The sequence below is a fragment of the Narcine bancroftii genome, unplaced genomic scaffold (assembly GCF_036971445.1).
Source record: "Narcine bancroftii isolate sNarBan1 unplaced genomic scaffold, sNarBan1.hap1 Scaffold_110, whole genome shotgun sequence".
Lineage (NCBI taxonomy): Eukaryota > Metazoa > Chordata > Chondrichthyes > Torpediniformes > Narcinidae > Narcine > Narcine bancroftii.
Window position 1 is genome coordinate 510,318 of NW_027211840.1, and position 16,387 is coordinate 526,704.

Here is a 16,387-nt window from a genome sequence, read left to right on the forward strand (position 1 = left end):
AATGACATTCCCTCTCAGTAATGGGGAAGAACCTGGTCATCAGGTGCAAGGTGCTCTCGGTACTGCTGCGTGTGATGCAGGCGTGGCCCATCCCACACACCTCTGCCCTGGCTATTACCAGAGCAGTTTCCCTCTTCATGTGGGGGTCCAAAATGGATGGAGTGGGAAGGAGGTCCATGTACGTCACCAGACTGTGGTGTTGTGAGCCCAAAGGATCCCAAAACCCAGCAGCAATAGACATTCACCAGGACGAGTAGTTATATAAAGATAAGTTGTTTTTAATTATCTTTAAACATGAAAACAGAATCAAACTTTAACTTATCTCTATTAACTTAACTAACCTTAATCCCCTTCTAAGTCTAAGTGCACGTGTATGATGTGTGTGTAAATGTAAGAAAAGTTATTTGGTTCACAGTTCAATCTCACTTCTCATTCTTCTAAGTTCAATGGTTGTAGGCAATTCTAATACTGTGCATGGAATTGAACATGTATAAAGTTCATCAGGCTTTGCCACTCAGGAAAGTTCTGTAAGGTTTGCAGAGAGAGATTTGTTGTTCCAGGATTTTCACAACTGAGCTACCACCATTAGTCAGCTCAATGTGTCGCTGATAAAACTTGGCCCATCAGGGTTCTCCAGATGATAACTTCTTTCTTTCAGGCTAGCACTGTGTTCCTTCCTGTTTCATTTATTCCGAGAGTAACATCAGGCAGCTAGCACTTCCAGCGAGCACCTAGAATTAGGTGGAGGTTAAACATGTGGCTCAAGGGGTGGAGTCAGAGACTGGGTTTTAATTCTTGGACAACTGGGACCTTTTTTGGGGAAGCTGGGACCTATACCATAATGATGGGTGACATCTTAATCCCAGAGGGACCAGTCTCCTGGCGGGGGCATTTGCTAGGGCTGTCACGAGGGGTTTAAACTAGTATGGTTAGGGACAGGGTTTCAGGTTAGCCAGGACAGTAGGGTGAGGGTTAGTAGGGTAAGGAAAGAGACAAGTTTAAATAATTTGAGGGAGGAAAAGCAGGAAGTAGTAAACAGATACTGCAGTGAAAATTGTGAGAATGGTAGATAGGAAGATATGCAGAAGGTAGGATGTTGGAGATCCCTGAGTTGTATTTATTTTAAAGCGAGAATTAATGTGGATTGACATGTGGCATTATGATGTGTGGCCATTAGCGAGACATGGTTGAAAGAAGGTTGTGATTGGCAGTTGAATGTTCCACGATTTTGCTGCTTCAGATGTGACAGAGTTGGTGGATTAAGAGGGGGAGGTGGGCATTACATGTCAGGGAGGATATTACAGCAGTGCTGAGGCAAGATAGACTGGAGGGCTCGTCAAGAGAGGCAGTGTGGCTAGAGCTGAAAAATAAGAAGGGTGAGGTTATTATTATAGGTATTATTTAAGGCCTCCAAATGGGGAAAGGGAACCAGGAGAGCAAATGTGCAAGGAAATAGGTGGGATATGCAGGTAAAATAGGGTGGTGTTGGTTGGGGATTTCAATTTTCCAAATATTGATTGGGAAATGCAGTCAGTAAAAGGGCAGGATGGCTTAGTATTTATGCATTGTGTTCAGGATTGCTTTTTGCAGCAATATGTTGAGACGCCAACTAGAGTGGGAGCAGTGTTCGATCTGTTGTTTGGGAATGTAATGGGGCAGGTGACGGAGGTGAGCGTTAGGGAGAACTTCGGATCCAGTGATCATTTTGACATACTCTTAAGAACTTGAAGAGGGAAATTAGAAAGACAAAAAGAAGGGATGAGGTGTCCATCGCTAATAAGGCAAAGGTGAATCCTCAGGCTTTTTTCAGATATGTAAACAGTAAAAGGAGGGTTAAACATAGAATAGGTCGACTGGATGATGGGACCAGTGAACTGTGTCAGGAACCGTATGAGATGGAGAAATATTGAACAAATTTTTCTCGTCTGTATTCACGAGGGAAACGGACATTGGGCTATACAAGATAAGAGAGGCAAAGGGGTTAGTTATGGAAAGGATTAGATAAGGATTAGTAAAGTGAGAGGTTTGGAGCTTCTTGGGTCAATTCAAGTGGATAAGTCTCCTGGTCCTGATGGGATTTTTCCCAGGACTTTAAGGGAGGTCAGGGAACAAATAGCGGGGGCACTGACAGCGATTGTTCAAAGATCACTGGAGGAGGGTGTGGTGCCGTGGGATTGGAGGGTTGCAAATATAGTTCTGTTGTTCAAAAAAGGCAGTAGGTGGAGTCCAAGTAATTATCGGCCAGTAAGTTTGAATTCTGAGTGGGGAAGATTATGGATGGTATACTTCGAGATAGTATGTACAAATATCTGGATAGGCAGGGATAGATCAGGGGCACCCAGCATGGGTTTGTGAAAGGAAAGTCATGTTTGATGAATCTTGTTGAATTTTTTTGAAGAATTGACAAGAAAAGTGGATGAAGGTCGGATGGTTGATGAGATCTATTTGAATTTTAGTAAGGCTTTTGATAAGGTTCTGCATGTAAGGTTATTTAGGAAGGTTCAGTCATTAGGGATTAATAGATAGTGGGATGGGTTCAGAAGTGGCTGGGAGATAGACAGCAGAGAGTCATGGTGGACAACTATATGTCATGTTGGAAGCCTGTGACAAGTGAAGTGCCTCAGGGATCGATGCTGGGTCCCTTGTTGTTTATCATTAATATTAATGATTTAGAGGAGAGTGTGGTTAACTGGGTAAGCAAATATGCAGACTATACAAAAATAGGGGGAGTGGTGGACAGTGAGGTAGATTTTCTTGGAATAAAGGATTTGGTTTGTTTGGAAAAGATGGCAGATGGAATTTAATATTGACAAGTGTGAGGTGCTGCATTCTGGAAAAAAAAATACAAATAGAACATATGCAGTTAAGGGGAGGGGGTAGAGGAATGAAGAGGAACAGAGGGATCTTGGAGTTATGGTACAGAGTTCACTGAACGTGGGTTCCCAGGTAGACAGGGTGGTTAAGAAGGCATATGACATGCTGGCCTTCATAAATCATAGCATAGGCTAGAGTGCAGCTGTTTAAGGCACTGCTGAGGCCATGTTTGGAGAATTGTGTTCCGTTCTGGTCTCCAAATTATAGGAAGAATATAGAAAAGGTAGAGAAGGTGCAGAGATTTATAAGAATGTTGCCTGGCTTACAGTATCTGGATTACAGGGAGAGATTAAGGAGACTGGGACTTTATTCATTGGGACGTAGACGAATGAGAGGGGACAATATAGCTATTTAAAAGTATGAAAGGAATATATAGACGAGACATAGACAGACACTTTCCCGTGAGGGAAGGGAAGGTTGGAACAAGAGGCCATGAGTTAATGGTAAGGAGGCAAAACTTCTGGAGAAATTTTAGAGGATGCTTCTTCACTCAGAGAGTGGAGGCAGAATGGAATGATCTTCCGAATGAGATAGTTGCGGCAGGGTCCCTTCTGTCAATTAAGAGAAGGTTGGATGTGTACATGGAGGTGAGGGGGTTGGAGGGATATTGGCGGAAATCGGGAGGATTGAGCTAGTGGAGTTGTTCTAGTGAACCAGTGCGGTCTCAAAAGGCCGACATGGCCTCTTTCTGCTCTGTAAATGGTTATATGGTTACATGGTGACACAGTTTTCATTTCAATGTCACATCTCTCGTTACACAACTCTCTGCTCTCCACGTTCATGCTGCACATTTCTTCACTGCTGTTATGGCTGGACTCAGAAAATGTTTTTGATATTTATTCAACTTCAGTTTTGTATCTGCTTCATATCTCTGACCAAGCACAAATATTCTCACATCCTTTTGTATTTTAATCTTCATAATTTGCCTAATAATAGACTGAAATCCTTCCACTTTTACACAGGTCCAAACCGAATGGAAAGAAAAGTCTCAATCACCTGATTACATTGAAAACATTTCTTGGAATAATTGGAGATAAGTCCATTTAATTTATATGTAGTATAGCAGAATTGATGTGGAGATTTTTATTTTTATATCTGGCATTAATCATATTTGTAACACTCTTGACACAATCCTGACCCTATTTCTTCTTGAATTTGTATATTTCAATCTTCACACCACTCTGAACAGCTTCTTTCTGAAATCGTCACATCCAAGCCCGACTCCCATCTTTCTCCTGACCTCTGCTATCCTGGTTTTGGATTTTCTCTCTGGAGAGCATCGTACATTTCATTGATAACTTTGGGTGTATTTCCCATCCAACTCTTTGTTCCATTTCACTAATTTTAGGTGGAGTCAATGTTGGTCCCTATCTTTCTCTTAAGAATGATCTAAGTGGGAGAAAACAGAAGAAGGTCCCACTTGCCTCTCCGTATTTGTGTTTAATTGTTTGAAGAATTTCTTCCATGTAGCGTCTTCAAAATATCTTATACTCTGTCATAACATAAATTTAATATTCTATTGCCTCTGTTCATAGGCAATAACACATTTTGACATACTTTGCTTCCCCTCCTCCATTGTTGTCAGATTCGTGTGGGTCCCACAGATGAAGAACCAGACCAAAGCGGAGGTACAAAGCACACATTTATTTCGGGGATGGAAACAGGACAACAGGGTTGATATGTTAGGCAAGCCTCTACACTTCTAATTAGGAGGGAGAAACCGACAGAGACGGGGAAATTACATGAACTTACACATTCAACATTCAGGATCAAGGTGATAAAAGGTGAGGAGGAATGCAGTGGTCATTGGGGACTCCATTGTCAGAGGTACAGACAAGAGATTCTGTGAGCCAGATAGGTATACCCGCATGGCATGCTGCCTCCCTGGTGCAAGGGTACGGGAATATCTCAAATCGGGTCCAGAGTATTCTGAAAGGAGACTGTGAGCAGCCTGATGTCTTGGTATATGCCTCATTGGGTACCAATGACATAGATAAAAAGAGGGAGGAGGTACTAAAAAAGGATTACAGCGAGCTGGGACAGAAGCTAAGAAAAAGGACCGCCAGGGTGGTGATCTCTGGATTGCTACCTGTGCCAAGTGCAACTGAGGACAAAAATGGAAGGTTAAGACAAATGAATGTGTGGCTGAGGGGCTGGTGTAAAAGACAGGGTTTTGGCTTCTTGGATCATTGGGATCTCTTTTGGGGAAGTCATGACCTTTACAAGAAGGATGGGTTACACCTAGACCAAAAAGGGGTCAATATATTGGCAGCTAGGTTTGGTACAGCCGTCGGATGCGGTTTAAACTAATTTGATAGTGCAAAGGACAGGAAAGATAAAATAGGAAAAGTTAGGTTGGGCAGCGAAAGTAAAAAAATCAGATAGAGCAGGGAAGGTAAAAAAAGCACATTTGAAGGCTTTATATCTTAATGCAAGAAGCATTCGGAACAAGGTAGATAAATTGGCTGTGGAAATTGAGACAAACAAATATGATTTGATTGGGATTACAGAAACATGGCTGCAAGGTGGGCAAGCCTGGAAACTCAACATCCCAGGGTATACGATATTTAGGAGGGATCGGCAAGAAAGAAAAGGGGGTGGGGTAGCATTGATGGTGAGAGAAGGGACCGACACGATTGACAGAAAGGATATTAACTCGGAAGATACTGAATCTATATGGGTAGAACTGAGGAATAGCAAGGGGCGGAAAACGTTAGTGGGGGTGGTATATAGGCCTCCAAATAGTAATGTAGAGGTGAGGGAAGGCATAAAAAGAGAAATTAGATAAGGGAACAGCTGTCGGAGACTTTAATTTACATATTGATTGGACTAGCCAAATCTGTAAAAATACTGAGGAGGAGGAGTTCCTTGAATGTTTACGGGACAGTTATCTAGACCAATATGTCGAGGAACCAGCTCGGGAGCAGGCCATTTTAGACTGGGTATTACGCAATGAAAAGGGGCTAATCAGCAATCTTGTTGTACGAGGTCCTTTGGGTAGGAGCGATCACAATATGATCGAATTCACACTCGACATGGAGAGTGAAGAAATTAAAACCGAGACTAAGGTCCTGAATTTAAATAAAGGGGATTATGATGGTATGTGATGGGAGTTGAGTAAGATTGATTGGGTGGTGTTTATGGGGGGGGGGGGGTTGACGGTGGATAGACAATGGAAAGCATTCACAGATCTAATGGAAGAATTGCAGAAATCGTTTATACCAGTTTGGCATAAAAATATACCAAAAAAGGTGACTCAACCGTGTATAACAAGGGAAATTAGAGACAGCATTATGTCCAAAGAGAGAGCATATCAATTGGCCAAATAAGTACCAAATCCGAAGACTGGGAACAGTTCAAGATGCAGCAAAGGGGGACAAAGGGATTAATCAAGAGGGCAAAAATAAATTACGAGAGTAAGCTTGCGGCAAACATAAAAACCAACTGCAAAAGCTTTTATAGATATGTCAAGAGGAAAAGATTGGTGAAATCCAGAGTAGGTCCTGTTAGAAATAGAAGTACCTTTAAAGAAATTGCTCGAGACAAATATTGAGAACAAAGAACATTTATTCCAACAACAATGCAAAGTTGGGTGCTTCCCCTTACCCTGGGAATACACACATACACTGGGGCTCACCCAACTTTTATACAGTAAATTTCAGTATCAGAATACCCTCCCCCTTACATTCTTCTGCCCCCTGGATGGGTTTGGCAGAGGCAATCCTTCCTGCCTACGTGCAGTTTCAGTAGACTTGGAGGACCGGGGGTATCCTGTCGGTGTCTTCTTATGCCATTATTCCCATTGTCCTTATTCACATCCTAGCCCTTGTCCCCATTCACACCTTCCCGACTCTCAGGGCTACAGTCCCTTCATCTGCAGGGTTCGTTAATCTTGTCTAGGGTTTACTAGTTAAATATGCATACTTGAAAAATCTGTTGTATGGCTTACTAATTATAGATGTATAACTTGCTAATACTGTCTAAGGTCTTCTAATTATTTATGCAAGCCTTGCTAATTCTATCTGGGGCTTGGCGACCCTTATCTCGTTCAGACTAACTCTACTTCTATTCTCAGTTGTCTGTCCTTCTCTCCTTCATTCAGTGAACTTGCTGGTGTAGGAGATTCTTATCTTACTCAGACAGTGTCAGCTTCCTGCCTTCTAATATCCATGTCTCATGTTGTTTGCACTGGCTTCATTCATTTACTTATGTATCAATTTTATTTTCTTCATTTCTTCATGTTCATATTACAATGTCAGTTTTTCTCATCTCTCACAATCCTCACTTTTCTTTTAGATCAGTAATAGTGATCTCACACAATGATCAGTGTTACTGATCTCAGTGTTACTGGACTCTCACAATCCTCCGTTTTCTTTTAGATCTGTATTACTGATGCGGTAAAGTGGAACTTGTTGGTTTTCCCAGCTGGTCAATAAACGGATAGCAGTTTCCATGTCCTCAGAAAGATGTTGAGAATCGTACATCCTTTGGGTGTAAGTGTTCTGACGAAAGGGTTGATGAGTTAAACGATGTGTACAAGTCCGTATTTCAGCATGATGCTGAACCAAGCCATGAAAGACCCCAACAATGAAGACGCTGTTTACATCCGGTACCGCACGGATGGCAGTCTCTTCAATCTTAGGCGCCTGCAAGCTCACACCAAGACACAAGAGAAACTTGTCTGTGAACTACTCTTTGCAGACAATGCCGCTTTAGTTGCCCATTCAGAGCCAGCTCTTCAGCGCTTGACGTCCTGCTTTGCGGAAACTGCCAAAATGTTTGGCCTGGAAGTCAGCCTGAAGAAAACTGAGGTCCTCCATCAGCCAGCTCCCCACCATGACTACCAGCCCCCCCACATCTCCATCGGGCACACAAAACTCAAAACGGTCAACCAGTTTACCTATCTCGGCTGCACCATTTCATCAGATGCAAGGATCGACAATGAGATAGACAACAGACTCGCCAAGGCAAATAGCGCCTTTGGAAGACTACACAAAAGAGTCTGGAAAAACAACCAACTGAAAAACCTCACAAAGATAAGCGTATACAGAGCCGTTGTCATACCCACACTCCTGTTCGGCTCCGAATCATGGGTCCTCTACCGGCACCACCTACGGCTCCTAGAACCTTCCACCAGCGTTGTCTCCGCTCCATCCTCAACATCCATTGGAGCGCTTACACCCCTAACGTCGAAGTACTCGAGATGGCAGAGGTCGACAGCATTGAGTCCACGCTGCTGAAGATCCAGCTGCGCTGGATGGGTCACGTCTCCAGAATGGAGGACCATCGCCTTCCCAAGATCATGTTATATGGCGAGCTCTCCACTGGCCACCGTGACAGAGGTGCACCAAAGAAAAGGTACAAGGACTGCCTAAAGAAATCTCTTGGTGCCTGCCACATTGACCACCGCCAGTGGGCTGATAACGCCTCAAACCGTGCATCTTGGCGCCTCACAGTTTGGCGGGCAGCAACCTCCTTTGAAGAAGACCGCAGAGCCCACCTCACTGACAAAAGGCAAAGGAGGAAAAACCCAACACCCAACCCCAACCAACCAATTTTCCCCTGCAACCGCTGCAATCGTGTCTGCCTGTCCCGCATCGGACTTGTCAGCCACAAACGAGCCTGCAGCTGACGTGGACTTTTTTACCCCCTCCATAAATCTTCGTCCGCGAAGCCAAGCCAAAGAAAGAACAAGTCCGTATGTAGGGAAGCAGTAAGATGGTGAGAGTAATGAGTCCAGCTGTTAAAAGGGTTGCGAGTATCAGATTCCAGTAACCGGTGAAAAGTCCATTCCATCCCGCAGAGGACCGAGGTTGCAAAGTCTGTCCCTGGGCATGGAAAGTTTTTTGATGTCCTGAAGAAGTGTTCTTAACCGCCTTCCCGTTGTGAGTAGTGTCTTTAAGGAGTCTTTCACAAGTGCTGCGTTCAGCAGCGAAGCTGTAATCGAGAGGCAGGCGGTGTTGTTGAAGTGTGTCTGGTCAACGTTGTTTATCTTCAGCCCGTAACCTCAGGGCCATTGTGTTGTGTTGGATGATAATGCCCAAGGCTGCATGGAGTCTGATTAGATGTTTCAGATGGCAAGGAGCGATAGCGATCTGTAGCCGCTGTTGCAGTTTATAACTGGAACTTCCCTTAACGATGCAGTAGTAAGGATTGTAAATGCTGGCGGAACCCAAAGGATGTTTGAGAAAAGACCAGTCTGGGGAGAATTGTGCATTACGATTAGAGATGTATGTAACAGTCTGAGTAGAATTGAAGTTGTGAGTCGAAGCCTGTCTGTGTACATTAGCAAACGTCTTCTCTCTCTCTCTCTGACAGGTGCATTGGTTACTAACATTCAGTGTGTTTGTGTCATATCGCTCTCTTTGTGCTACAGGTTTAGAACTCATACCTTTAATATCTATGTGGCAAGTTAAGTGATGGTCTCTACAGCTGTTCTGGTCCCCTGGTCCGTATTGGAATCCCTTATTAAAACATATCTTACTATGGCTAAAAACTAAATCTACACCTTGTCTAAACTCTAAAGGAAAAAAATTGTGACCTCTGCTGCCCCTATTCCAGGAGGACTTAATACATTGCGAGTAATTAAGTGATGTCCCAGAAATGGAGAAGCAACAATTAAACAATACAATAAAGAATAAAAACAACATTACGGCACTTTTTCACAGCGTAGTGTAAGTTTCAGGTCAGAAGGATGAGGCACTGCACGCCAGGTGGAGGGTTGAGTTTGACTGTCTTGATCCTGTGGTTCGGTAGCTGGTTTAATCCGTTGGATGTGGGTCCAGCCTTTTTCTCCTGTTCGCACGGCAGCGTCTGAAATCAAAAGGACACAGTAGGGACCATCCCAGGCAGGTTTCAGTTGGTTATCTTGCCATGCTTTGACATAAACCCAATGACCAGGTTTAATAGAATGGATAGGAAATTCCAGGGGTGGAGTTTGGGCTAATAATCCCTTCTGTTTCAGGTCGTGTATAGAAGTAGAAAGACCCTGTAGAAATTTTGAAATGTATTGATCATTAGCCTCAGGGATAGGGGTATCAGTGTGGAATCCCATAAATGGAAGTCCAAACATTATTTCGTATGGTGAGACTGCAAGGTCTTTACGAGGGGCTGTGCGAATTCTAAGCAGGGCTAATGGTAAAGATTTAATCCAGGAGAGGCCAGTCTCTTCATGAAGTCGAGTGAGTTGATTTTTCAAAGTTTGATTCATTCTTTCAACTCGACCTGAACTTTGGGGGTGCCATGGGGTATGTAGTTGCCAGTCTATTCCCAGTTTCTTGCAGACACCCTGGAGAACCTGAGAGGTAAAATGTGTTCCTCGGTCTGAATCAATGGTTTGAATCAGACCATATCTTGGAATCACAGATTCAATAAGTATTCCGATTACAGTGATAGCTCGATCATTCGGGGTGGGGAAAGCTTCAACCCATCGTGTAAAATGATCTACCATGACTAGAAGGTATTTGTAAATACCACTTTTAGGAAGTTCTGTAAAATCAACTTGTATGCGTTGAAACGGGCTAACTGCGATGTCGCGACCGCCAGGCAGTACAGGGCACATAGATTTCTTTTTGATTCTCTGACAGATCGGACAACCGCGAGTAGTGAGTTTAGCAATTGTATATATGCCGGAGCAGTGTAAGGATCGTTGAAAGGCATCAACAAGCGCCTGAGTTCCCCAATGTGTCTGTTGGTGTAGCTGATCTACCACTTGGCGGGCTAATGCTTTGTTAAGGACTTGACGTCCGTCTGCTGTCCACCACAACCCGTCGGCAGTTTGGCGAAATCCCTGATCTTTCATTGAGACCTCCTCTTCCCGTAAAAAGATGGGGCTTTTTTTAATCTCTAGTGGTTTGGGCAGTAATAGGTGGATGTGAATCTTTTCCGCAAGTGCAGCCTGTCTGTTGCCGTGAGCTTCAGGACTGTCACCACTTTGATGTCCTCGGACATGTACTACGGCTATTTCAGTCGGGAGCGTCAGAGCATCTAGGGATTGGACAATTAAGTGTTCATGGGCTAACTTCTGTCCTTTACCAGTTATCATTCCCCGTTCTTTCCAGATCTTCCCAAAGGTGTGGACTACACCAAAAGCGTACTTAGAGTCAGTGTAGATAGTGTCTATTTTGTTCTCTAAACCGTGGAGTGCTCTACATAGGGCGTATAATTCACAGGATTGCGCTGACCAATGACCAGGGAGGCGACCGGCTTCAATCACTAGTCCTTGCTTCCCATCCACTACACTATACCCACTTTCGTGAGTTCCTGCAATGCATCGTGAAGAGCCGTCAATAAACCACCTTTCACCTTCTTTTAAAGGGACATCAGTTAGATCTTCCCTAATTTTGGTTTGTAGATCTATGACTTCTAAGCACTCATGTTCTAATTCATTTGTGGAATTGTCCAAATTTGGAGCAATGAGGAAGGCTGCTGGGTTAAGGGTTTTAGTCATGAGCAAGGTCAAATCATCCTTATCCATTAGGATCGTTTCATATTTTAAAATTCTAGGGTCCGTGAGCCATCTCCCAGCACGTTGTAAGAGAATATTGCGGACTGTGTGAGGGGTGTGAACTATCATAAGGGCGCCGAAAGTAATTTTCCATCCTTCCTCAACTAAAACAGCAGTGGCTGCGATGGCTTGTACACATTCTGGCCAGCCACGACAAAAGGGGTCTAAAATCTTTGATAGAAAAGCCACTGGTTGTCTATAGCCTGCCCTGTCCTGGGTTAGTACTCCGGTGGCTACACCTCCTTTGGCATTAGTATATAAATCAAAAGGCTTATTTAAGTTGTGTAGTGCCAAGACTGGGGCACGCGTAAGGCTATGTTTAACGAAGTCAAAATCTTTAATCTCATCGTCTGTCCAGACTAGAGCTTCGGTTTCTATAATCGTGAGTTTATCGTAAAGAAATTTGACAAGGCTAGAATAATTTTCCATCCAGATTCTACAGAATCCCACTAAGCCAAGGAATTTCCTAAATTCCTTGGCATTTTTGGGAGGGGGAATCTGCAGAATACCACGTATCCTCTCTGGACTTATTTTCCTAGTTCCCTGACTTACCAGATGACCTAAGTATTTAAATTCTGATTGAACAAATTGTAATTTGGATTCGCTCACTCTAAGACCTTTTTTTTCTAAAAAATTTAAAAGTGCAACAGTAAATTCTTTAGCCAATTCGTATGTTCTTCCAATAATTAACAAGTCGTCTACGTATTGTATTAGCTGACAATTGTCTCTCCGAGGAGCCTCATCTAGTATCTGTTCCAGGACCTGACCGAATAAATTTGGAGATTCTGTAAAGCCCTGAGGAAGGACAGTCCACTGGTATTGATTTTTACGTCCAGTAAAAGGGTTTTCCCATTCAAAGGCAAACATGTCTCTGCTTTCTGTTGCTAACGGACAGGTCCAGAAAGCAACTTTGAGGTCAATCACACTAAACCATTTACTATGGGGATCGATTTTACTCATGATCGTATAGGGATTAGGTACAACAGGGTGACGGGTAAGAATGATTTTGTTCAACTCCCTTAAGTCCTGTACTAATCGATAGGTACCGTCTGGTTTCTGGACAGGTAAAATCGGGGTATTAAAGGGTGACATACAAGGGTCGAGTATACCATCCTTAAGCACCTGGTCAATTACGGGCTGCAGACCTTTGCAGCCAGCCATAGGAATTGGGTACTGTTTTCTTCTAATTGTTTGTTGCAAGTCTTTTAAAGTAACTTGGAGGGGAGGAATGTCTAAAACTCCTCTATTGCCTTTTTCTGCCCATACTCTTGGATTGATAAGTTCTCGATCTTCCTCGCTTAAAATATAAAATTGAATCCCGATGCCTGATTCTAATGGTCTGGTACCGATAGCCAATTGGTCCTGTAAGTCTCGTCCTAATAAGCATACTCCAGCCTGGGGAAGTAGTAGAAGATCCTCTACTATTACCTTATTTCCCATTTGGATTCTGACCTCTCTTAATACAGGGACTGTGAAGTCTCTTCCTCCCACCCCCGAAACTATCATTGTCCCTTCTATTTTAACCCCCTTTGGTTGGTGTAAAATACTAGATCGGGCTGCTCCAGAATCAACTAAAAATATCATGTTGTCACTGTGGGGTCCTATGCATAAATTAACTAATGGTTCTCCGTGCAGCCCCACAGTGTGTATTGACTGAGAACCGTGACCCCCCCTATTCATAATCTGCTTCCATCAGGGCATAGGATCGTGTGTCCCTGGCTCGCAGTGGGCAATCCTTTTTAAAGTGTCCTTCCTTTTTACAATGGAAACAGACAAATGTTCCCGTTTCCCAATCTCTACCTGGGTTTCTAAGGTGCCCCGGGAAGGGTCTTCGTCCCCGGAATCCTCCTCTACTCCTCCATCCACTGGGGTCCGCACTTCCCCACCCGTGGCTTCCCTCACCGCATACAGGAGCTGGCACACAGTCCCTATCCTTTTTATGTCGCTCATCTACTACCTCTCTGACTGCTTGGATTAATGTTTTTGCCTTCCCTATTTGCTTATCTTCAGACCTCTGGACAAATGCTTTCTGTGCAATCTGTAGTAGCTGGGTAATTCCTTGCTCATGCCAATTTTCTGTTTTTTGTAATTTTCTTCTAATGTCGGGGGCTGAGTTGGTAACAAAACCAGTTAGTACCAATTGTTGCCCTGCTGGGGATACTATGTCGAGACTCCCATATTGCTGTATTGCCGTGCGCAATCTATTCAGAAATGCGGAGGGTGTCTCGTCGGGACCTTGGGAAACTCAAAGGCTTTCTTGAAATTTTGTCCCTTTGGGACAGATTCCTTGATTCCTCTTATCAAATTAACCCTGTACTCTTCCATCAATACCCGACCGTCATTGGTATTTTTATCCCAATTAGGTCTTGCCAAGGGGAATTTACTTTCTCCTATCCCAGACTTTAATCCCTGCCTGGCGGATCATTCCACGCTCATCCAAAGTAAACAGGGTCCTAAAGATAGATGTTAATTCCTCCCAAGTATATAGATTTGGTCCCAAAAATTGGTCTAACTGTTCGGCACATCCCTGGGGATCTTCTATCAGGGAGGTGAGTTCTTTCTTAAAGTTACGCACTTCAGTACTGGTCAGGGGCACATTTATGAAACCGAGACCCTCTCCTACGGGAACTTCCCGCAGGGGTCGCATCCAGTTGGTTTCTGGCTTATTAGGTCTGGGTTCCTGCCCCCTGGGAGATGGATTGGGGGGCTCTGCCCTTTCTTCCTGAAGAGTCTCACACTGTTCTGAATTAAAGTTTCCTCTCTCTCCTGTCAACGGGGGTGGTAATCGAGTGCTTTGTGAGCGAGTCATCATACCACTCCTGCTCTCTTCTCTAGTGGTGGGGGAGGTGGGGAAGGTGCAGAAGGGTAGGTTATAGGAGGGGGAGGAAAGATAGGAGCCGGCATAGGAGGAACATAAGGTGGAGGGAGGGAATGTAGCACATCCCACCCTTGTGGTTCAGGGACAAAAGGTTCCTCATCTCTCTTGTCCCTGTACTCTTTTTCTTTCAAAACCAATTGATCACACGATCCCCTAAGCCAGCAGGCTGCATATTCCTTGCTCTCTAGGTTCTCTCTCTGGTTTTGATAGAGCCAGATGTTCAAAGCATGACACATCCAGACATCCTCGGATCCAAGTTTTGGCCAGTACACGGAGCTCCCTTTTATCGGGTATTTAACCCAGTCCCTACAACAATACCTGACCATGGTCAGTTTGTCCTTTCCACGGGTCCTTCCCGTGCCCCAGTCAGATAACATCAACCCAAGCGGGCTGTGTGTAGTTATCTGATCCTCACATCCTTTACCAGAACTCTCTTCCTTGCTACCCATATTTCCCATACTGATAGGCAAGTAAAATTCCTCTTTCCGGGTTCCAGTAGCAAGGCTCTAGCACGCTTCCTTAACGTTCTTCCGTTGTTTGTTCTCAATGCCTCTTCTCGGATATTACTCGCTTCTTCCACTGACCAGCCACCCGTCGTCCATGAGTCCAGCTGAATCAGCTGGGATGCACCTACTCTCGTCGTCGGGCACTCTGTCAGTGGAGGGAGTGTGATCCTGGACGAGTCCCCATTTGTTAGAAATAGAAGTACCTTTAAAGAAATTGCTTGAGACAAAAATTGAGAACAAAGAACATTTATTACAACAACAATGCAAAGTTGGGTGCTTCCCCTTACCCTGGAAATACACACATACACTGGGGCTCACCCAAATTTTATACAGTAAATTTCAGTATCAGAATACCCTCCCCCTTTCATTCTTCTGCCCCCTGGATGGGTTTGGCAGAGGCAATCCTTCCTGCCTAAGTGCAGTTTCAGTATACTTGGAGGACCAGGGGGTATCCTGTCGGTGTCTTCTTATGCCATTATTCCCATTGTCCTTATTCACATCCTAGCCCTTGTCCCCATTCACACCTTCCCGACTCTCAGGGCTACAGTCCCTTCATCTGCAGGGTTCATTAATCTTGTCTAGGGTTTACTAGTTAAATATGCATACTTGAAAAATCTGTTGTATGGCTTACTAATTATATATGTATAACTTGCTAATACTGTCTAAGGTCTTCTAATTATTTATGCAAGCCTTGCTAATTCTATCCGGGGCTTGGCGACCCTTATCTCGTTCAGACTAACTCTACTTCTATTCTCAATTGTCTGTCCTTCTCTCCTTCATTCAGTGAACTTGCTGGTGTAGGAGATTCTTATCTTACTGAGACAGTGTCAGCTTCCTGCCTTCTAATATCCATGTCTCATGTTGTTTGCACTGGCTTCATTCATTTACTTATCTATCAATTTTATTTTCTTCATTTCTTCATGTTCATATTGCAATGTCAGCTTTTCTCATCTCTCACAGTCCCTTGGAGTCAGAATCAGGGGAATATATAATGGGGAATAAGGAAATGGCAGACCAATTAAATTCTTACTTTAGTTCTGTTTTCACAAGAGACGATACAAATAACCTCCCAAGGATGTTGGGAAACATAGAGACTAATGTAAGGGAGGAGGTGAAAAAAATCAGTATCTCTAAGGACATGGTCTTGGGGAAATTGAAGGGATTGAAGGCCGATAAATCCCAAGGGCCTGATAATCTACATCCTAGTGTACTTAAGGAAGTGGACATTCTGAATTATTTTCCAGAACTCAATAGACTCAGGATCAGTGCCCATGGATTGGAGGGTAGCTAATGTTACCCCACTATTTAAAAAGGGGGGTAGAGAAAAAGCAGGGAATTATAGGCCGGTGAGGCTTATATCAGTAGTGGGCAAAATGATGGAATCCATTATTAAGGATGTAATAGCGGAGCCTATGACTAGCAGAGAAGGGATCGGACAGAGTCAACATGGATTTACAAAAGGAAAATCGTGCTTGACAAATCTATTGGAATTCTTTGAGATGGTGACAGGTAATATAGATGGGAGAGAGCCAGTCGATGTGGTGTACCTGGACTTCCAAAAGGCCTTCGATAAGGTCCCACATAAATGTCTGGCATGCAAAATCAAGGCTCATGGGATTAGGG

At 43.8% G+C, this 16,387-nt stretch overlaps 1 protein-coding gene across 2 annotated transcripts in view; it reads left to right on the forward strand.

Annotated features, from left to right (window-relative positions):
• Positions 1 to 4,278: 4,278 nt before the first annotated feature.
• Positions 4,279 to 16,387, forward strand: part of LOC138750255 (endophilin-B1-like) — a 30,194-nt gene continuing 18,085 nt past the window's right edge. Inside the window, exon 1 of one of the 2 annotated variants that reach the window (XR_011349202.1) lies at positions 4,279 to 4,658. Coding sequence is in view for 1 of the 2 variants with exons in the window: in XM_069912372.1 (XP_069768473.1) it covers positions 4,479 to 4,502 (24 nt within the window). In the remaining variant the exon portion in view is untranslated. The remainder of the gene's footprint in view (positions 4,659 to 16,387) is intronic. The other variant, XM_069912372.1, reaches the window with a different exon arrangement.